This window comes from Triturus cristatus, chromosome 7 (assembly GCF_964204655.1).
Source record: "Triturus cristatus chromosome 7, aTriCri1.1, whole genome shotgun sequence".
Classification (NCBI taxonomy): Eukaryota; Metazoa; Chordata; class Amphibia; order Caudata; family Salamandridae; genus Triturus; species Triturus cristatus.
Window position 1 is genome coordinate 872,623,736 of NC_140590.1, and position 24,328 is coordinate 872,648,063.

General features: G+C 42.8%; 1 protein-coding gene across 1 annotated transcript in view; it reads right to left on the reverse strand.

Annotated features, from left to right (window-relative positions):
* The window catches only part of LOC146810794 (gamma-aminobutyric acid receptor subunit beta-2), an 825,060-nt gene that overhangs the window by 800,579 nt on the left and 153 nt on the right, over positions 1 to 24,328 (reverse strand). The window contains exons 2-3 of the mRNA XM_085617826.1: positions 24,074 to 24,165; positions 22,933 to 23,000 (exon numbers count right to left, since the gene is read on the reverse strand). Coding sequence (XP_085473952.1) covers positions 22,933 to 23,000; positions 24,074 to 24,165 — 160 coding nt within the window. The remainder of the gene's footprint in view (positions 1 to 22,932; positions 23,001 to 24,073; positions 24,166 to 24,328) is intronic.

Below are 24,328 nucleotides of genomic sequence, written 5' to 3' on the forward strand. Positions count from 1 at the left end.
GCAGCTGATGAAATGGGGTAGCTCCTACTAATGAAAAACTTGAAAATTAGCTATGCTGAAAAAGTGTTTGAATGGGATAACCAGCAGAAATTCTAACTTCACTATGAAATAAAATAAACTATATTTCATTACCGTGAAATTAAATATTTTATCTATGAAAAACGGAGTACAAACACTGTAACTGCGGACATTAGCTTCAGGTATGTTATCATTTTTTTAAAAGGTCTTACTAGGAAGGTGTGGAAACGTGTGCAAAACAGCATCACAATCACATCAAACGACCATTAATACTAATAATACAATTAATCGTACGTTTATTTCCCCAGTGTCTTTGGGTGATGTTACCATATAAAAAGGACGCGCCTTTAAAAATAAAATATTGTCTGATAATTGTGTACTTTTAAAATAATATTGAAATGCAAATGCCAAATTATTATTTTTCAGAAACTCACTGTCCGTGGATGTGTTTCTGACAGAAGGATTTGTCGTTCATTCCCTGCTTGCAATACGACTTCAAGGTATTCTATGGGACGTTCTTTCTCGCTGCCGCTGCCTTGTCATGTAATGCATAATATGATGTAGAATATACTCTTGAGTGCATGGATACATGATGTGCTTAACTGATGCATCAATCAATGCACGAAACACATGAATGGGTACTGGTCTCCCGCAGCGCAGGGCACTACAAAAGTTCCAATCTTAAAGAATATTGAGGTTAATTTTCTAATTCAAAAAGTTTTTTTCAGAAAACAACATCATTTGGCCGTTACAGCCTATTATCTAATTCCCAAATGGCCCCTGGATTGATTAATAACAAGAAAATGTAAATGAAATTGCAAGAGTAATCAAGCTTGCAACAAATCCTGAGGCAAGCCATGATGTCACCTTAGTTCGTGGAAACATTTCCAAGTTAAGGGATAGAACACGAGACTCTGAATCTAAATGAAGGGCGCTCTTGTGAACATTGAGTTTACTGCTTTTGTCTCTGCAGAATGCAAATGTGTTTTATTGTTTCCAAAAGTTATTTTTAGAGTCGCTGCACCAATCAGCAATTGATGCTTTAATGTGCTGTTTTGGAGAGTGGAGCAGGTCCTAATGGGAGGCAGTGCGCGGTGCACCGGGGGACACCATACAATCATTAAGAAGAGATTGACACTGAAGGAGGACAACACTTTATATTGATGTGCAAATAGTGGAGGACAGAAAAATGAAAACATGATAGGTCACACTCGTGCTTGGGAATGTAAATTATTAAGAGCAGTACATACGGAGTAGATCTACCAATTCTTGATGCAAAACCAAGTCTATTTATCACAATGGGTCAGGCTTTACCTCAAAAGCTATGGGTGTTTGCCTGATCTACCTGTGTAATGCCTCAGTAATGCCCCTTTCACTTAAGGTGGTGCAAAGACCACACCAAGTGCTTTGTACAGTAACACAGGGGCACCATTCCAGCACAAAATACACTTTGTGCTGGAAAGTAGGTACCAATTTATCACTTTTTAATTCTTTGTGATGGGGCAAAGACTAAGAATATCTGGTCCAGAGTGTTCAGTACATTGTGGCCACAGAGAGTGTAGCAAGAGCTGATAACATTGGGAATGATATATTGTGGCAGATTAGAATCTGAATTAACAAGCAAATATACTATAATAATTAGGGATTCGCATGACTGGAGGGAGTAGAGAGCAGTAGGAAGGATAAAACTTGTATTTGTGGTACAGACACAACCAGGTCCGAATTGAGAGCGCCAACAGGCCCTGGCAATTGAGTCGGACCGGCCACAGGGGTGGGAGTTGCATGTGGAAATATTGCAAAATCAGACCCTGGCTAAGAAAAACGGCCCCCACCCTAACGGCCCACCGCCAAAATGCCCGGCGCCCACTACGGCAAGTCCAGCCTTGGCTAGAACCAGTATAGTAGAAGTAAGCTGAGGAACAAAGTCCGATAGTAATACAGACATGTGGGGATAAGATGAAGTGGATATTGTATTAGAAAATAACAGGTCAGATAGCAAGGTCTCAACAGGTCATATAGGATGTGTGGGCAGAGCCTTGTGAACAAAAACAAGGGCAGGAATCTATTTCATGGGGTCAAGAAAAGAAAGCACGGAAGGTGTAGGACTCTAGTTAAAGGATCCAAAGCATACTATTACATAATGCCTGCGGTCAGTATGGAGGCTCCATTTGCATGACTTTCAATGGGGAAAGTGTGGATTTAAAAAGGCAAATCTAAAGGGTATTCTCCTAGACCAATAAGGCTAGCAATAGCATCTTCCCCACAGTCTACAACTCACTTACCAGAAGGCAGTTTTTGCTATTTCTCTGCAGGTGTAATTGGTGTTGCATTAATAAGGGCCTTATTTAGAGGTTGAAGAATGAGATACTTGATCACCAACCTGGCAGATGTTTTGTCTGCCGTGCTAGAAGTGCACTATAGCTTATGCACTCATAACACGCAGTTGAGTTCATTGCCACATTTTGAGAGAGTATCCCACCTGCAAAACTCAAAATAATGCTCTAAACCTTTAATGGTGGAAACATAGTTAGATTAGTGGATGATGTCTTATTCTCCATAGACTGTGTGTTAAATATCATTTGGTATGGATGTACTGAGATGCCCCTAATTTCATATCTCGCAGAGCCTCAAAGTATACAATGAAGCATGTAGGAGGTAATATGGAGACTTGTAGCTCGAGGATGGCTTCATCATGTTGCAGGCAATGGGCACAACAATGATGACACTGTGATCTTTGTTTTGGCAGAATGGACACAACCCTTTTATGCAGTGTGGCATCAATACCCATTCTTGCTTTTAGGGTGTTGCTGAGGTTGGTATTGCCCAAACAGCTGAAGATATATTAAATATGAAGAGATGACTTCACTTCTGTCCATAATGCAAAGCGCGTTGTCTACAACTAGTACAGCGCTGCCTGATGGGAAGCCTAACTGATGAGCCTGAAGAGCATATGCGGTTACTACACTGGAATGCGTCTGAAGCAATTCCAAATCTGGCCCATTTTGAAAGATTGATTTGTAAATTGAATCACCAAACTTCTAAATTCAAATAAATATGGGACACCTTCCTTCATAATATCTCTAGAATAAATAGTGTAGTGATTATGTCAACAGCAGACCCCCTCTGTGAACAGTGGAATCACTCGCCTTCAACTCTCATGCAAAACATGCATCAACCCTAACTCCCAGGACATATCCAATACAAATGAAGGGTCGCTCTACATAGAACATTACATTGACCACTGTAGTAATCTGAGCAGGACAGGTGGCAAACTTTAAATCTGGTTTTGATATACCTAAGCTGCTCAATATTCCTTTTTTTATCTGTTACACTGTTACATGCTTGTTGTCATTCTTTTGATTCATACTCACAAATAGATAACAATGCCTATATTTACCTTGTATTGGTTTTCCACAATACATGTTACATCATTATTTGCTCTTGCCCATAGCAATGTTTACAGCTATATGACTATGGTGGTTTACATTTGTAGTTTATTGTATTATACCTAATAAAAACATTTTAAACTAATACACTGTAATGTCTGTGTTGCATATAAAGTCCCCGTTGAGCATATTGTACATTTTATAACAGCAATCGGATATATGACAATAGAAGCAGGTCCAGGCAGTCATGGTGATGGCAGGTGTTAGACCTGACATCCTTAGCGTGGTCTTCTGCCAAACTTCTTGCTTTCACCCCTCCTGGTTTCTCAAATTTTGTTTGATGGCTTTAGGACTCTGTGCACTATACTGCTGCTGGCCAATATTATAGTGCCTGTGCTCTCTCCTTCAAACATGGTGGCAATGACCTACACCTAATTGATACATTTAAATTACCTGTACATCCCTAGTAAATAGCACTACCAGCTCCAGGGCCTGCAATGTAAATACTATTAGTGGGTAGCAGCACTCATTGAGCCATTCACTAAAGGTAGACTGTAAAACATGCAGCCTGTGTAGGCAGTTTTTAACTTTTGCCAGACTTAAACCTTTTGCCAGACCTAAACCTTCTTTTTAATAAATATGAGACACTCCTAAGGTAGGCCCTAATGGCTCATAGGGCAGGGTGAATTTTATCTAAAACCTAGGACATATGTACTTGTTTTTCAAGTCCTGGCATTGAAAAACTCCTGAAGTGTTTTCCCTGTTATAAGGTATATCTCTTCCATTAACTAACATTGGGTAACCTTATTACATTTAATAAGTGCTAACTATAGATAGGGAGCAGATAGAGATATTCTGGTGAGTTTCAAATTAATTGTAATATAAAATCCGTTTTAATGGTGAAGTCAGATTTTAAGTCACAATTCTGAAAAACGCAGTTTTCGAAAGTTGGCATTTTCTTGTCCCAACCAACTGTGCCTTTCTGCAAGTGTCCTTAGTCAGATGTCTGTGAACGGCTATGCTGTTGGGATTTGTGTATGCTTCCACTAAGACAAAGGAGGGCTTAGGTGTGGATAGGATGAGCCATCTGTACCCAGCACCACTTGCACTTCAAAGGCATTCTTCCCTACAGCGTACAAAAAGGAACCTGAGACCAGGCCTGCCCTGCCTTTTGTCACCCCAGACACTTTGGAGCCTTGATCAGGGGAAGGGGAGGTACTTTCCAGAATCAGTTTTGAAGGTAGAGCAGAGAGTCTCCCCATACAAAAGCTGGCACTAGGTGTAAATATTGGACTTCTAGAACCACTCATCAGACCACTCTTGGACCTGTGTAAGATTCAAAAGAGGGACTGGCTGCTCTGCTGCCAGAAGAACTGACCTTCTGCTTGAAGGACAGCCTTGTTGTTCAAATAAGGGAGTTTGGACTTGCTTACTTTGATTGCAGGCTACTTAGAGTGGCTCCAAAGGTCAGTTGGGCTGACCTCCTGTCAAAAAAGCTTCAGAGGACATCATGCAACTGACCAGCTGTAACTGGACTTGCCTAGACCTGGTTGGATCTGCCTGAGCCCTGCTGCTGGCCTCTGCTGGAGTGAGTCCTGAGCCTGAAGAGGTAGCCCAGGTTGTGGGCCTTTGCCTGGCATCAGTGGAAACGCCATAAAAAAGAAAAGGTGAAACCATGACGTTTGAGCTCCTCATGACCACAAAAGGGCACGTTCATGCCAAAACTCTGGTGCCTGCAACAACTGCCAATGTGAAGCTCCAGTGAGACCTACTCTTCAACCCGAACAGGACTGTCCATGGTGATCGACAATGCAAGACTTGCACTTCATGCTACAGAAACAACAGTTCGCAATGACCACAATTCAATGTTAGAAGACATAAAAGTGGAGCTTGTAATTGTACAATGAGGCAAGACGCAAAATGGTCATTTTAACAGAAAAGCCTAGCATGGTAAAAGCTAGTTGCATTGACGACCTCAGTAGAAAATCCTCAGTCTGTTACAAGATGTGGATTGTTCATATTGATGTGGGTTCAGGGCACAGGCACATACAATCTAACCTGATGGTTCCAAGTAATCAGGAGTAATTGTGATTTAGATTGATTTAATTTACCTGGTTGCTTGCATCCACCACCTGACCACGAATGGGCAGTATGTAGCTTATTCTTTAAGCTCAGAACAAGCTGTTTCTTGTAGATTTAAAAATCTAATTGCAAATGAATACATGTGGATGACCAAATATCTAAATTAATAAACAACAAAAGTGAAAAGGGTGAACCCTACTGAACTTCTCAGGGCACTTGTCTAGGGGAGTACATTTGGAGCAGGTTTTCAAAACTGGTTAATCTTTTTTTGTGCATCTCCCTGATGCCCGACTGTGCCAGGAGATAGAGTAGCAGCAGATGGTCAGTGGAGTCAGGTGCAGGTAAGGAGAGATTGTAAGAATTTAAGTGCTAATGGCACTGCCATCTTACTTCATCTATGGTCACCCAGTACTGAAATGACAACCACGTCTGTGCTCATTTCTGCCATGTGACCAGCCTGTAATGAGTCCAGGAGGGTGTGCATTCCATGATAATGCAAGACGGCAGCGCTTTAGTTGAAGAGGTGACCAGGGCATATACCTTTGGCAAAAATCTTCAAATGTAGCGTCCCCTCAGAGGGACAAAGTTTGTAAGCAGTGGCCATGTTATGGACATACAGGAATTTTAATTGCACTTTCACAAGAGACGGACTATCTCCTACCTGATATTGTTCAGTTTTGGGTGAAAAATACTGCAAATTGTTTTGAAGATCCCTCCCATTCAAAAATGGCGGCATGAATGCTAGAGGTCCTTCCATTTCACTCTTTACCTGAGTTATTGATCCAGAAATAATAAGCTTAGAAGTAGACCATTACCATGAGTTTATGCTGTGGGAGACAATATGTGACAGTCTCTGTGAGGCTAGCACCGCCTCTCGATGTTAGCACCGCGGCAATGTAATTCAACCTGACAGGTTTTATCATTTGTGGATGTCAGCTACATGATAAATAATTACAGTGAGGTACATGTTCAATATAGATGTGGACATTTGTAGGGCAATGTGATTTAATGTGCTTGTCACTACTTTACCCAGGTCACTATGGATTTCAGGGTTTCCCTTGTGTTTTGAAACCTGCGAAAGTGCTTGCCGGAAATTAAGTTTTGAGTCCTATTCTTTCAGATTTGTGGCTCTATAATGTGCCTTGACCCAACATAAGCTGAGTCCAACAGTTTTGTAGTTAAAGATGGTAATCAATGTTAAGCTGGGACCTGTGAAGCGGAATTGACTGTGAGCCAAAGCTGGCATCTGGATGGGGAAGGGAGTAACTGCCAGCCGCCCCTGGTCAAGAATATTACCAGCTACTACTAAAACTACTCTTGCTGCTACTGCTCAGCTCAAAGGAAGTGGCAGAACAATTATTCTTCCCTGTGGAGGACACACCAGCCTAGGGTTTCATGGCACCTGGAGGCATCAGAGGTGACGGTAAGGTGTTGGATTAAAGATCCTCTCTTGTTTGGAATTTGAATTACGCCAAAAAGGCTTTGCGGGCACAACTCGCAAGTGCTGAAAGGTGGGAGCATCTCGAGGACAACAACGATGCTAAAGGAAACGAGTGTCAAATATAAAGCTATCTCTTATGAACGGCAGACAAGTTTGAGGATAGGGCAAATACTGTGTTAGGGTGCTTCAATCAGAAAAAAGATGTTTAGGCCAGCTTTGTAATCTTTTTTTCACTTCAGCTCTTAGAGAGTCAATGATAGTCGGAATGGCTTTGCTGTGCACTGTAACACCCAGCCTGAGTCCCCTGTGCTGCTTGGCCCTTCATGCTCAAACTTTACGCTGACTGCTTTCATTTTCCATTCCTACTTAATGAAGCTATTGTTTTTATTCCTAAGCAACATTATAACTTTTCAAAGTGTCACGAAGGAGGTGTATTGCTGCTATTCGAATTAAAAAAAAATAATTAATTGTATTTCCATTCCTCCTGCTGTATCTTCTCTAGTCTTCATCACCTTCTTTTCCATCACATTTCCCGCCTCCCGTATTCCCCATCTGTACCTCATTTCACCATTCCACCCTTTCCCCACGTTTCACATGTATATTTCCAGTGCTTGCCTGCTGTTTTCACTTTTCTTGACCTCCATTTTGACCTCAGCAAGGATCTTATGCAATAATAACTTGTATTATGAGCAATCTATGGGGCATATCAGCAACACCCGGCGATAATTATCGCTCAGCGCTCTTAGCGTGAGGATAATTATCGCCGGGTAACGTGGATTTTTATCGCTGAGATAGCGTGCTATTAGCAACGCTTATCTCCTCAGCGATAAAAATCCTCACGCTAACTGCCTAACGTGAGATTATCGCTGGAAACCCAGCGATAATCTCACGCAATGTGGCGTTAGCTTGCTGATAGGGACTCACAAACTTAGCCATGATATCCACCTTCCATAGGATATCATGGCTAAGACAGTCCTGAAGCAGGCGTAAGGAAAGTAGCGATAACAGGGGTTATCGCTACTTTTCCTGACGCTATGCTTCATAGCGTGGGGCTTGATGATAGGAGTCGACATTTCTCCTGTCATGTTAGGTCAGGAACGCACACTTTGCATCTCATTAGGAGATGCAAAGATGGGCGTAAAGAATCTCCACGCTAAAGCAAGGTTTCACGCGTTAACGTGGCCTTGCTAATTAGGCGATAAAATTATCGCCGCTTTTCGTCCGAAAACGGCCGCAAAAGCGGCGATAATTTTTTAACGCCTGCTTGTAAATATGCCCCTTAGACCGTTATACCTCACACTTCTACACAGATAAAGATTTAGGGGCATATCAACAACAACCGGCGATAATTATCGCAAAGCGCACTTAGCGCTTGGATAATTATCTCCGGCTAGCGTGAATTTTTATCGCTGAAATAGCGTGCTATTAGCAACGCTTATCTCAATAGCGATAAAAATATACACGCTAACAGGCTAACGTGAGATTATCGCTGGAAACCCAGCGATAATCACACGTTACCTTGTTGATAGGGACAGGCAAACTTAGCCATGATATCCACCTTACATAGGATATCATGGCTAAGTCAGAAAAATACCAGACGTAAAAAAGCAGCGTTAACCGCGGTTAGCGCTGCTTTTTTTGTCTCTAACAGGGTTAGCGACATTCTTGATATTAGGAGAAATGTCGCTTAGCGACATTTCTCCTATTATTTTACTCTGGAACGCCCCCTTTGCATCTCATTAGAGATGTAAGGGGAAGCGTAGAGTAAAAGGGTGCTAACATGCAAATTTGCGTGTTAGCACCCTGTTGTTGATAGGGGCTAGTTTTATCTCTGCTTTTTTGGCTTTTAAAGCCAAAAAAGCAGAGATAAAGCCCTTGTTGATATGCCCCAGAGTCTCAGAATACAACGGAGACTTTTTATTGTAAGAAGAACTTACCACTGTCACTGTGCTGTTAATTTCCTGGCTAAGACCCAGAAAGTACACAGGAAGGCTGTGCCTTGCAGGCAGGCTGCAATCTAGAGATATATCCTAAGAGCAGCAGCGTGGACAAAGCTCTGGACCAGTGAGGAATCAAGATGCTCTACAGACAGGGATAACATTGAAGGATGGGGTAGATACAAGCGACATGTGCGAGTGACTTGGCAGAGACTCATCTCACCTGTCCTAATTGATACTGTTGGCCTGGCAGGCACCCTGGCATGTTTTCAAAGACTCACCACTTTACTATGTGTTTTCCAAATGGAAGCAAATAAATTGTGAACATCGGTATACAAATAAAGATTATAATTATTACTTTTTAAAACAATGTCATGAATGATGATGTTGTGTTTATCAGCCCTAAACATGGTTTGTGCAACGGTAGGTGGTTTTATTTTCAGAGCAGGCCCATACCTTTAGAATTACCATGGATGGTCAGACGCTGCCCTCACCGAGCAAAAAAAATATTCATCCAAGTAATCTTTACCTACAACCTTTTGGAGTCATTAGAGCTCTTTTACCACCAATGTGCATATAATGCGCAGCTTTTCGAATGATTATGACTGTTAATAATATTATACATCTAGTCCAAATATTACCTATAGTTTAGACAGGAGGAGAACTCACCACTTGCAAAACAGCCTTTAAAAGCTGAGTTTCTTCCCATTTCTCATATGCATTCATAAACATCTTTGCAGTCCTTCAACATCACTGATTTTAATCCTGTGGTCAATGACAGTTCACACTTCTTGAGATTTACTTTTGACAAAATATTGCACCTCCAATTGTATATACCTTGATGTTATGGTTAGGATTACATGCTTTCAATCCAAATTACTGCTGAGATCAGATACTTCATCTCAGAAAGTCAAGACAAAAATTCAATCCCTTGTTCATTTAAGATTGTATTGCAGCACCTCCCTCTTCAATTACCTAGAACAATTGTACCTTGCACCACTGAGGGGATGATTTAGTAGAGATGACTAGAGATGTGTAGAGAGGAGTAAATAGGTAAAACCAGATTTTCACAAAACACGTTTGTCGTGTGAAGTGGGGTCAGTAAGGGGAGAAAGCAAAACCTCTGAGAGAGAGCTAAGGATATACATTCTTGAATAAAATATTACCTCATTACACAAATATTGCACTTTGCTGTCAGGAAAATGCACTGCGGTATAAAGCAAACGATCTACAGTTTGTGAAAACAATAACAAGGACATTCCCACAGACCTGGTCAAACCTAAGGGACACAAACAAACCTCTGTATCTATCAAAAATCACCGAGAGCCTCTAAACTCATAAACTCTGAAGTCTATGGAAAGCCCTAATAAACATATGTACAGGGAAAGAGAAATTACAACGAAAACCCCTAGCAACCTTGCTCATTCAATTATAAATTCATACAAATGTTATAGCTCAGAGAAGTTGAATGTTCTTTAAGTTCATTTCTTTATTACAGTCTAAATTAGAAAAAAAACGACATCTTTATATGTACATAGCAGTGTCTCATAAATCATTATTGGATGTTGCTTTATAGTTAACTCTAAAAGTTAAAATGCTCAACGAGCATCCACTCCACGCATATCATCTCTCATACCTTCATGCTCAATTTAACATCCTCATTCTTAAATACAATCATTAATGTCTAGCAACACAACAACACAAATATGTCTTTGGTATACCAAACAATGATAATTGAATATCCACAATCAATTATAAATGACACAATTTATACTTTGTGTCCCTTTAGTATGAAATATAAGAATTTCCAAGTAAAACTTAGGGTAATCAATCCATGTGGCTCATGTTTTTTTCCCCTTGTTTTGAACATGAAGGTATGAGAGATGGTATGCGTGGAATGAATGCTTAATCAATACTGATTTATGAGACAGTGTTTTACACATATAAAGTTGTGAATTTGTCTAATTTAGACTTTTAATAAAGATATGAACTTAAAGAATATTGACCATCTCTGAGCCATAAATTGTATATGAATTTATGATTGAATAAGCTAGGTTGCGGGGTTTTTCTTGCAATTTTTTTATATTATTTTCCCCTGCCTTAGAAAACGTTACCTTTAGCAGGGGGTACCTTTCTTCCAATAACAGGGAAAGAGAAATGCCATGTCTTTTTATCTTGTCAAGATGACCGAGGTCTTACAAAAAAAAGAAAAAGTAATGGGGTTCATATTTGATTATAAAGAATTTCTTATATAGTGTGTACTAGAAGAGAACAAAGGCCCCATTGAAATTGCTGTGAAATAGTGATTCTAGTCTTCATGCAGTAAAATTGTGATTGCTTGTATAACTATTTATTTATTTGAATGAATGTCTTTGTTACTGTGCTGATAACTATTAGTAGGCCTGTTTGTTGAAGATGAGTGAACAGGGAGTGAAATGCTTCAACACCTGGTACACCAATTGCACAGACAACATCATCCCCATCAAGAGACAGCAAACAGTTGAATAGGAGATGGTGCACAAGCAAGGACCCCTCCGACTGGGCTGCCTTCAAGACATCCTTCAACCTCTACCACTGCCTGCTGAGGGCAACAAAGAAGACACCCATTGCTGCGTGGATCAAAACCAGTGACTACAATGTCGAGGAACTTTTCAACATTATTAAGTTATTTTCTCCCGGCTGCCAGTCAACATCACACCATCACAGGGCCTCTGCGACAACCTCACCCACTTCTTACACAGCAAGATCTCAACCATATACAGAAACTTTGAACTGCAACCCACACCTGCAGACTTCCTTAACAGATAAGCCACCACTGTAACCGACACGAACCACACACTGACACATTCCTCTCTACCCACGACCCACCTCCACAATGAATTCCATCCACCTGTGAGCTCCTATAGTCCCTTGCCCACACCACATCTTCAAACTCAGAAACCATAGGCACGACCAGGAACTCACCACCCTACTCAACACTTCTATCACAACCGCAACATTTCCTGATGCCTGGAAACATGCTGAAGTCAGACCACTACTCAAAAAACCCTCCACCAACCCCAGCAAACTCAAAAACTACTGGATACTCTCCCTGCTTCCATTCCCAGCAAAGATACTGGAAAAGAACATCAACAATCAACTTATGACACACCTGGAGCAAAACCAGCTACTCGACATCTCCTGCAGCAATCACAGCATCTAAACAACCCTGATCGCAGCCACCGATGACATCCCAACCCTCCTCGACCAAGGAGAAACAGCAGCTTTGATCCTTCTTGACCTCTGGGCAGTCTTCGACACTGTATCCCACCACACAGTGGAGAGGTGTGGCTCACTGGTTAGATGCGGCAGATCCGTAAGCAGAGAATCGGCCAGGGACCAGGGTTCAATTCCCGACGCGGCAGGGTTGTGGACAAGGGTCAAAACGGACTCGATAATTCTCGCCTCGGTACCTACTCTAACCAGGAACACACTCGGCAACTCTGGGCATTAGCTTGCCTCATCTCCACAACGGCCCCCCACATTCGCCGGGGATGCCTGGTTTCACCTTGGAGATACCCTGGAGGGACCATCTCACAGGGATAGCCAGGACGGGTTCCCCAGCGGTCTACAGCGCCAGGACGCCTCAGGGCAGCAGTGCGCTTTACAAGACACCTACATTCACATTCACACACTGATCAAAAGACTCCATCACATCGGCATCTAAGGAGATGCACTCAGATGAATCACCTCGTTCCTCACTTGAAGAACCCAGAGGATTTACCTCCCACCTTCCACCTCTGAACCCAAGGAGATCACCTGCGGTGTCCCCTAGGGCTCATCTCTCAGTCATGCACTCTTCGACACATATATGACCCCACAGGCCAACATCGTCAGATCCCATGGTCTCAACATAATTTCCTGCGCAGATGACACCCAATGCATCCTCTCACTCACCGACGATCCCACCACCACCATAACCAAATTCCACAGATGCCTGAGAAACATTGCCGACTGGATGAAGGAAAACCATCTGCAGCTGAACACAGACAAGATGGAAATACTGATCTTTGGTAACAGCAGCAACACATGGAACTTCTCCTGGTGGCCATCATACCTAGGACCCGCACCCACTCCCTTCAACCAAGCCAGAAACCATGAGATCTTCATTGACAACAGTTCACCATGAAATCACAGAGCAATGCTGTCTCCTGCACCTGCTTCTGCACTCTGTGCATGCTACTTAAGATCTTCAAGTGGCTACCCCTACACATGAGACGCACCGTGACACAAGCCCTCATTAACAGCCAACTGGACTACGGCAATGCCATCTACATAGGAATTGCTGCACACCTTCTACAGAGACTTCAGACCATACAGAAATCCACGGCCAGACTCATCCTTGGCCTTCCCTGATGAACCCATATCACACCCCACCTCAGGAACCTCCACTGGCTCCCGGTACAGAAGAGATGCCAATAAAAGCTGCAGACCCAGGCACACAAGGCTCTACACAACCAAGGACCCACTTACATTAACCACTGCCTGAACTTCCACCAACCATCGAGAAGACTGTGCCCTTCCTCCCTTTCACTTGCCCATACTCCCTGCGTCTACCAAAGTAGAAGCGGATTATGCTCCTTCTCCCACCTCACAGCAAAGACCTGGAACACCCTCCCCACGCACCTTTGGACCATCACCTCACTTCCAGAACTCCAAATGGCCCTCAAGACCTGGCTGTTCGATTAGGCCTTCGGGCCTGCAAGCACCTGGGTACCCATTGGGTGATTAGCTGCACTCTATAAATCCTGATTGATTGAAGATGGGCATTTAGAAAGCACGTCTAAAAGCAGCACAAACTACTCAAGATCAGGCGCTCTGCATCTGTACCTTTTAGAGCGCTATACACCTGCCCCTTCCAGAGAGCTTTTATTGGCGGTATTTAAGAGACCGTAAACTTTCAGGGCCACATTCCAATTTCAACTCACATGTGCTCAAGGCACAGTTTTAACATACCTTGAAAGGCAATACACAAGCAGAGGTCTGTTTAATCCCGTAGCCAGACGGCATACATAATGTTTGACAAGCACTCAAAAGTTCTTTGTGCTTAAAGCTATCTGCACTGGTCCCCATGTTTGCACTGCCGAAATTCAGTTTTAAATTGATGTCTATGTAGTTTAAGACTACCAAGTGAAACAGATGTTTTTCAGTGGTTTGAGTTTATGTGCAATAATGATGAAAGAAGACATATTTGTGTGATGGGCAGGAAATATTCCGGTCTAAGTGATCTACTACTAGATTTATCAACAGTGATCTACTATAATGATAAATTATGCATGATTATACAAACACATCACAAATGTCACATTTTCTATAAATCCAGTTAATGATTTGGCAAGACACCATAATGGCTACACCTTGAACCCTCCCAAGTCAACATGCAAAGGGCATGACACTTGCTGCACAAGAGAACACGGCCTTTATTGACAGTCTTAAAGCTCTCTCTTTGAGGGCTCTTGGAGGTGTAGAAGCTTGGGTGGTGATATCTTGTTACACTTCAATGTGGGGTCATTAAATCTGAATTTACCTCTATAACCAACTCAGTTCTGTGTATGCTACCAACCTGCCTTTGTGGCAAAATCATGTTTATCCTCCAAAAATTAAGAAACTTGGATGTTTTGCTCGCCTTTGATCTGTTATAGGTATCACTAATTGTCAATATTGTTAAAATTGATTTTGTAATTTGTGAATTAAAAATAATGTTCTTACATTCATAAGCCAAAGCAACACAGCATTTGTTGGGGGCCCCAACCAACAGCTTCAATTGCAGAAATATTTTGCCTGCTAGATATTTGAAGCATGCTGTGACTTCACTGTTTTCAAGTATAAAGGCTTGGCAGGTTGGAGGCCAGTTAATCAGGATCAGGTATGTCATGCAGAGGGATCATAGGACCTGATTCTGGATAAGGACTGGATGTTCTTGAAGATACTTTGTTTTTCTTTTTCAAATGTTTAGCATTCCGCCTGGCTTAAATCCAAGTGATATCTGCAAAGCAGGCCCAGTGGCTTATGCCCATGGATCAGCTTCGCATAATCATTTCTCCCACCCATTAAGCACTTAAGTGAATACCAGCAGTGTGTGCCCTCGCATTGCAGCTGTGTATTTTACTAGAAATATTGTGATCTGCTACGCTCTACTTTTCGTGACCCCACCGCTTAGAGATCACAAATATCCAACAAGCACAGAACAAAATGAAAAGGATTATTCTTTATGCATCTGTTTTCAGCCGTAATTCAAGCCATCCAAAAGTTCTGAAAAATATCCAATCTAAGCCAAATCAGTATAATTCAATTCTAAGGAGTCTTGCCATTGTGTATCAGAATCCAAATTTTATTAATTTTTCCAAACAACATTTTTTAATCAGCCCAGCCAACGCGTTTCGTCCAATAGGACTGCATCAGGGTTTACAATTCCAATACTGTATATTTTGAATGACGTGTTGTGTGACTTCTGGCTCAGTGTCTTCCTGTGAAAATAATCATCTTTCCTGGGTGGTAAAATACCACCTAGTTTATCTTTTTCTTCCATGTGCCATGGCAGAATGTTACGGCTGAAAACAGATGTATAAAGAATATGCTCCTTTTCATTTTGTTTTGTACTTAAGTGAAGAGACAATGTTCTAGCCTCTCTAGGTCCCCTTGGCCCGGCATTCTATGTGGCTGTTTCTCAGATTATGTCAGTGCATCAGGACAGTGTGTAAACTGTCACATGTCAAAATATTGAGATCAGTATTATCTAACAGCCATTTATAGACACCAGAATATTTACAACCAAAGTGTGGTCAAGACAAATGGAGGTATAGATTTAGCACCCTTCAATCCACATTGTGTACATTGATGACATGTTGGCAGTTGATATTATGGAGTTGATTGTAAGTATCTCTGTAATCCCCTCCATTCTTCTTGGTTGTACAAACTCCTGATCCTCCTCAAGTCTCGTGAAATGTGCCTCGAGACAGCCGGTCTCTTAAGCACACTAAAAGAGTGCTTCGTCACTAAGGTCCTGATTTATCAAGGAACTCTGCACTTGTATCAGGCCATTACACCTCACTGAGCAGTTCGCTGACGATTTTGTGGCCACAGGTTCGAGCAGCATCATAGGTTCTAAGAAGTCAGATGTAAAATATGTTGTTTATGTATAGGAATTAGGGCATTTTAGTCATCAAAAACCATGGTGTCCTTCCTCTTACTCAAGAGACAGCTAGTGCCCATTCCACCATCATATTTGCCACATTCCTCTGTAGTATACTGTGCCATTCGCTGTTAAATGTTGACATGCAAACTGACCATGGGGAGAAATCAGTTATGATATCCTTTGGGGTATTTAGTTCCTCCTTGTTTCTGGTTACATCAACATAAGTGAATAACATAACGTGACCGGCCTCAGTGGTAAGCTTACAAATGTTGAAAAGGAATATTCATTTTTGGATTTCTTTTCTTAGACTTTCTGAATTAACTAGTCATATCCTCCTCTAACTATATCATTCTATTTTCTTTAAACCCGGCCCCATCAGATAATGAAATTAAACTTAAGAGTAAAGAAGATGCAACATAGAGAGGGAAAGATAGTTGTGAAGTTAGTTTGTGAGGAGTAGTGACTATGAGCTGCTCTGTCAACTAAGGAGGAATTAATAGCTCCTGAAGCGAAGTTTCACCAGCCCAGAGACATCTAGGACCATAGGTTCACCGGCCCAGAGACATCTAGGACCATAGGTTCACCGGCCCAGAGACATCTAGAACCATAGGTTCGCCAGCCCAGAGACATCTAGGACCATAGGTTCACCGGCCCAGAGACATCTAGAACCATAGCTTCTCCAGCCCGGAGACATCTAGGACCATAGGTTCACTGGCCCAGAGACATCTAGGACCATAGGTTCACCGGCCCAGAGACATCTAGGACCATAGGTTCACCAGCACAGAGACATCTAGGACCATAGGTTATTACATACTGGGTTTAGGTGTTTGCTTGGACCAGCCAAATTTATCACATAAACACATTCAGGCTGCCACATTAAGGAGAGGAGCTGAGACTTGCATTGGAGGTTTAAGCAAGAAAAGCGCCATGAAGCCGTAATCCCCTTTCATGCCCTATGGTGTTCCAGATTAAACGAAAAAGTGTCAAGTATCACAGACCCAGTCTAGATGATGATAAAGTGCATAATATTCGGGAATTATCCAACTCTATTGTGTGCTTTCTTTACTGTCCTTATATTAATCTACCTCCTCCATATACAAGCTATCTACTCTGTTATCAGCCAGTTTCATCAAAGCTCAGCACAATTAACACATTGAAGGCAGAGTCTGATATTTCAATATGTTGCGCCGCATTTCCCATCACATTGCTTCTGCCTGCCTTCGCTCGGTGACTGCTGGCAGGGAATGTGTGGCTGACCCCGAAGGTGGCTCTTGGCAAACCAAGGGTGGAGCTAGAACACTACACATTTTTATGTGAGTGTTTGTCTGTTGTAGTACAACACCGATCTGGGTAAAGCTTGACAGCTATTGACGTAATGTTAATAAGGGCTGTATGACGCTACACGGCTGTTGGTAATATCAGCCTTCAAAATCATTCATTCACTGCTTTGACCTACAACTACACTACAAAGTAAGTACATTAATATTCTTAACTTCACTTGTGCTTACTTTCGGAGGCAAGTATAAATGAAATTAAGAATAGTAATTACATGCTTACATTCTAATGTGGCGTTAGGTCCATGTAGAGCAGGGTTCTCCAAAGTCGGTCCTGGAGGGCTGGATCCATGTCCGATTTTTAAGATAACTACATTTATCTAAATGGGGATATGTGAAAAATCTGCCTTAGATCCAGCCCTCAAGGTACAACTTTTTGAGAACCCTGATTTAGAGGATGCAATGTTATTGCCATATGGAATCCCTTATGAGATATATTCATCCCTGCCATTCCTCATGGATATCTGAGATAGGAATAGCCATTCGCGCCCACAAGAACAACTGATGATGGTGAAATTAAACTATTTTGTTGTTTCATCACCACTGAGCAGAATATACCGAGACTTTTCTTACCCGTTGATACTAAGCAAAATAGGACCATTTTGGTTTCACCTTAACATTTAGACACAGGCCTCTACGCCTCACTGATCAGTCTGTTTCTCGCCATTGGTCCTCGATTAACAAGAGCAAGGATTCTTCCTAAAGGGAAAACACTAAATTCAAACAGACTAATGTAATATTGACCAAGTATTATAAAGCGAGCAGATGGTGGATTGATTCAACTGTTTATTTAATAAATGATAAAGAAATTGACTTGTGGACTGTTTTTCCCACTCACTTCAAACGTGTATCAAAGTACAGAACCCTATATTACTATATGAAATCAATCCCTGAAATCAAATGAAAAGAAACAACTTCACAGTTAACCTATCTAATATATAACTGAGACTATTTTCCATCAAAGAAATTAGTCGCTTTTTGCTTTATGTGTCGCCAACACCTTTTCCGTGCCACATTCTGGTCGCAGTTACCTAAACCTCAACCCCTGATGCACAGGCATCTTACTTGGCTTTGTAACAAGCTATAATTACCATACGAGTCTTTCTTCATTGTTTAGATGCCCTCTGTGCTCTTTTTGTAACATTTATGTTGTATAGCTCTTCAGTCAGCCTATTTTATTCTAATTTCAAAATCACACACAAGCAACAAAGCTCATAATAGCTGGTGCTCAAAATACAAAAGTCTAATGTGCAGAAAATGACATCTCTGAAAAGGGTTAAGTCGCTTGTGGAAAAAAAATGCACATGCCTGGCAAAATGGTATTAATTCAAAGAAACATGCTAATGAACTACTGCATTAGTACAAATACAGTCACCCTGGAAAACAATGCAGTGGGTGGTTATAGTCTTTAATTCGAGAACCTTGGGTCATTAAGGAAACATTAGCAAGCACTAAACAAGAACCGCCTTCCTGTAGCAGCATTCCTGTAATATTTATATCTGCGTTGAAGAGTATTTCACACCCAAAGCACCAGTTGAATAGCAGATACTGAGATGTATTTTCATAACCGTATGACCCACATTCCAGCTGTTCCTCCACATTGTGAATACAATACCACCCCACGTGCTCCTCACAACTTTACCAACACATTCTGTGCACAATATCTCTACCCCTTTCTGTGTATTATAGTGTTCCCACATTCTACCACAACTGTACCAACACATTCTTCCTGAAACACTACAAAATAATGTGCCTACAGCTGAACCACCACATTCTACCAGCAACAGTGCCACCACATTCTACCAGCAACAGTGCCACCAGATTTTACCTGCAACAGTGGCACCACATGCTGCTTGAAAATGCACCAACACATTCTAACTACAACATGATCATCCCATAGTGCCTGACACGGCAGCTATATATTCTACTGGTAACAGGGTCGCCACATTCTGTTTACATTAATGTCACATCATTCTACTGGTAACAGTACCCCCTCACGCTTTTTGAAAGTGTGCCAACACATTCTCCTGAGAACATGGTTTTCACATAATTCTTAAAACTGTGCCACCACATTCTACCAAAAAGAGTGCCACCACGTTCTCTCTACTATAGTGCCACCAAATTCTGTCTACACACATTCTCTCTATTAATTACCCACCACATCTAGCCTCCAAATGTATCGCCACATTTTGCCTAAAACTACCACCACATTCTGCATACAATAGTAGAACAATATCAGACATTGAAATGAACCAACATATTCTGTCGGAAACTGTGCCAATACATTCTGCCTATAATAGCCATGTTCAGTCAACAACAGCCCCATCACATTCTCTCTACAACAGTACCTCGACATGCATACAACAGTGCCACTGCATTCTGGTTAAATCTTACCAAAACAGTCTGCCAAAAATACCACTATTACATCTCCATATTTCTTCAGGTGTCCCACCTCATGCGTCAAGAACTATACCACCACATTCTGCCTACCTCCACACCACACATACTGTCCATGAAAGTGTCACTTAATTCTGCATGCAAATATATCACCACATTCTCCCTAAAATAGCAGAATCATCAACCTGTAATTGTTCAGCTACATAGTGTGCCTACAGTAGTATCTTAACATTCTACACAATGGTGAGGCCACATTATACACATAATAGTCTCAATGTGTACTGCCTTCCACTGTACCACCACATTCTGTCCACAAAGTAACCACTGCATGCTGCTTTCAACAGAACTATCATATTCTGCCTTAAAATGAACCAACTTAATCTGCCTACAACAGGAACTTTGCGTTCACTCTTCAAATGTGGACCACTCAGTGTTTAATTTGAGCTGATGCTTGCTGGTGAGGTCAATTTGCACTCATGTTTGGGACCCGGAACGTATTATTCGACATCAGATATGTACCTAGAGCAACAGAGGCAAAAACACAGAAAGTGAAAAGATGAAGGAAAAGAAAGACAGAAAAACCGTCACAAAGGTGGAGGCAGGAACCAGCAAGAGTGAGATCAAGGGGTAGAGAGTGGCTGGTGGTAGGTAAAAGTGGCATGAGGTGACTCCGGCATGTTGACTCTCAGTAGTACCAGCCGTGGGGTTCTCAGCACAGCTTTGTGCTCCAGCACTCATTCTTTTACAAATTAAGCACTGGCACTATTCTCGCCCTAGAAAACCTATCTACAATATCACCACAAGATCGTTTGCACCATAATATCACCATGTGATTCCTCGATTTGTACCACCATGTTATGCCCAGCACGGTACTGCACATTTTCCTACAAGAGAACCACTACACTGAGTGTAGGACAATACCATGACATTCTGCCCAGAACAGTACCTCATTCTTCTACAGATTAAAATCCGGATCCCCACGCCTGCCTCTCTTCCGGAAACACTATTTTCGGATGAACAATGCATTTAAACAATCATAAAATACTATAAGGATAACGCAAAAGACAAACAATGATAATCACAAAAAAAGGCAATATAGTAAACGTAAATGCAACAAACAGCACATCCATATCTGCTAGCAGAGAGGCTGAAAGCCCCATGGCTAAGAGGTGTGCTGAAGTGCAGACTGTTTGCCGTGAGACATCCCAGTGTTCCTATATGAAGAAGGTAAACTCCTCACACATCACGGACAGGAATGATTTGACCACCATTGAAGGAGAAGAAGCGTGGGGGCTAACGAGGTATCTGTGAAACCTAAAGACCAGGGTGCAGCGGGCCTGCTCATCCAATCACAATGTGTAATCCCGGAGAGGCCGCTGTGCCTCGCTTTTCTTACGTGCACAAATGAGTGCGCTCAGGCAAGAGACAAATCCAGGCGTTAAGTAACATGCAAAGATATCACGATCTTTACATATCTCAGTCAAAGAATGATAATTTGGCTAGCAATCCAAAACTGTGCGATTGTCAGACTGGTATAGAAGCATCACTTTGAGTAATCACACATGACTAGCTGGGACCCAGTAGTCACACTTCTGGCTGGAAGGTTCGTAGTTGGCAGCCCTCCCCCTCTTAGATGAACCGTAGCTAACAGAAAAAAAAACATTCAACTGCCATGGGCCCTAACAGTAAAAGTTACCAAAATCAACTCTTAATTATCTTCGGAACCTCGGCTTCCAAATCCCAATGAAGTTTCGCTAAAGCTGGGAAGGACCGTAGTCTGATCTACAATGAAAAAGTTGAGTTTTATTACTTAAGTAAAATGTGTGATCTTGTGGAAAATAGAACACTCAAGCCCGACTCCTGCATTGTGTAACTTTACTGAAAGGAATCGTCTGGAGGCGCATTCCGACAGGCGATGTTAACACCATTGAACACGTGTGTTTTCGGAAACGTCATCTTCCTGACCCGTTTGTCCCATCTCTGCACCGCCCTCACTAGGCTCACATCACATACACATGTCCTGTTGGTGCAGCGCATTCTATTGGCGATGGGCCCAAGGTCAATTAAAACAGTTATTTCGACCTCACTTTAGCTTAGAGGGGAGGAAAAAAGTTCGAATCACACAAATATATTTTTCGATATTTTAAAGGTTACGTTGACCATGTAAATTAAAATCAACGCAGTAGGATTTTTGTGACACCGCTGCAGTATATGCGACTTATGTCTCGCTTGGGGGTGGGGGATAAATTATTTTTTAGTACATCACAACTAACAATAGTCGCCCCAGAGAGCAAATGGCACGTCCCTGCGTACAACATGGAAGATTGCTCAGCCTGCCCTGTTGGGGAATAAGGATGTGGCGCGTTAACAGGCCCTGATAAATGGCGGGCGGGAAGTAATTTACAGGCGCCTGGTGCTGTTTCAAAAGCGTTAGTGTTTTCTAGTCGTCAGAAACTGCGGAAATCAATCCCCGAAGTGTCTTGGTGACCAAACAGCTCATCTGGGAATCCAGGGGCATTTTCTTGTGTAATGCGTTCTGTACGCTGCAGTGCGCAGCAGCCGTCGGCAGGGGGCGCTCCTGCCCGAAGGAATGAATGTTCTTCTCACGCTGCTTCCCTGCGTATAAAAGGAGGCGCCAGCTTCACGCGGCACAGGGCTGGCGCGAGAGCTGCTAAGCCGCCAGAGTACCAATAAACCGAACAAGCTCAGAGCGCGCCGGAGTTCTGACTCACGTCCCACTGACAGCTGCTCAATCAGCGTGGAAAATGGGACGAAAACTGCCGGTTTCTGTTTGTTTGGCTATTCGCTGAGATCCAAGTTCTGCATTTTTGAGTCAAGTGTACGTCTCGCTCGAGTTCATTGGATGTCGTGTTTTGTTTCCTTTCTTAACTATGCCCACACCGGTGGGCCTGATTCATAAGGTGTCAATCATATATTCAGCGTGGCGGTAGTGTGGCTACGTTTTATTATTAAACCATCACAACTGGACATCAAGGCTGAGTGCACACAGGCAAGGGCAGTGGCCAGTTTCGTCTTCCCCTCCTTCAATCCCATCAGAATCATAATTATGGTTTCATAAAGAGTCAACACAGTTGTAATCACCACCTTTACTTTTTACTGTTTACTTGCATATTTATTTGTAAAAACAAAATTGAATACTCACCATGTTAACTTCCGAGACCATGTCTATGCTGGCAATGTCTATGTTCATGCCAACGGCCACAGGGGGACCTGCAAACCGACAAGATGGTCCGCACTGTAATCTCCAAGAACTTTTAACCCTTTCACAGCAGAACGATGAATGTTAGACACTCGCCCCTTAATGGCCGTACCTTTCAAATGTGCTCACATACAGCGTACGTCACTTGAACTACTGTCACCCAGGAGGCGGATGAACTGGTTGTGATGGATGATAGGTATATGCGAAATGCACCCCCCCCCCCCACACACCTCAGCCCCCAACACACAACACGCCCCCCCAGACACACACAAACACAGTTACACAAACGCAGGCAGGCTGGAACGCGCACACACGTGTCAATACGATGTTATGCATCCAGTGGGCATAGTTTGCGCGTGCAGCTGGTAGTGGTTAGTTTTGCAGTTTTGGGAGGACGCCCTCGACTTAACCAGGGCTTTAACTCTATCGGCCCCACGCTCCAGATGTTCCCATCACTTTAAGCAAGATTCGTGCCTACGATTTTAGGAAGGGTGGAGAGCCAGGGGGTGGGGGCGCGAGGGCAGGGGGTCGTTCCTAATCACGGTGCATGGTAAGTGTGATATTTAAAAGTCCAAGGGCATATTTGGTGGTGGAGGGTATGGGGGAAATCGTGGCTTAAACGGTACGCGCAATTCACACCCCAACTCTGGGAAAGTGGAAGACCGCAGGGGGTTAAAGGGGCCATTTGTGAAGCCGCGGACCAGCAGGTGCAGTCTGTGGTGACTCTCCGAGAGGCGAGCCGCGGGGATCATGCACACCGATCGGCGACAAACTAAGGAGCTAGCTGCAGACCCATCACGGGCTAGGTTGAATAATGCAGCCAATCGCCAAACAATAATAGCAAACAAATGGGAATCCGATCTGAAATGCATAAATCAGCCTCCTCGCCACCAGATCAACATGCAATCGCTTTAAGTGCCGCTAGAACAGCCTGCACATTAAGCCAAGCTTAACTCCGAACCCCCCTCCGATGGAAATGGGGAAAAGGGCACCCAGAACAAGCCACCTCCTTCCAAAATCTCACACGCACCTTAAACAACTAAAGCAACCCTGCCCGCAGCGGCTCCCATCCCGCCAAGATTACCTCCGAAATCCGGCCTGAGGCGGATGTCATATCCCTTCAGCAGCCGGTCCACCGTCTCCTTCACCAGGGACATATTGCTGGGCTCGTTGACGCTGAGGAACACAAGCAGGAAAAGGACATTATTCTCCATGCTGGCCCCTTCTCAAGGAGACCTGCCGCCTGCACATTCCTGGAGCAGTGGCATCCTGCTACAATGCAAAGTGATACAATGATCAGCCCCCCCCCCCCCTCGCTCCCCTCCCTCGCCCCCCCTCA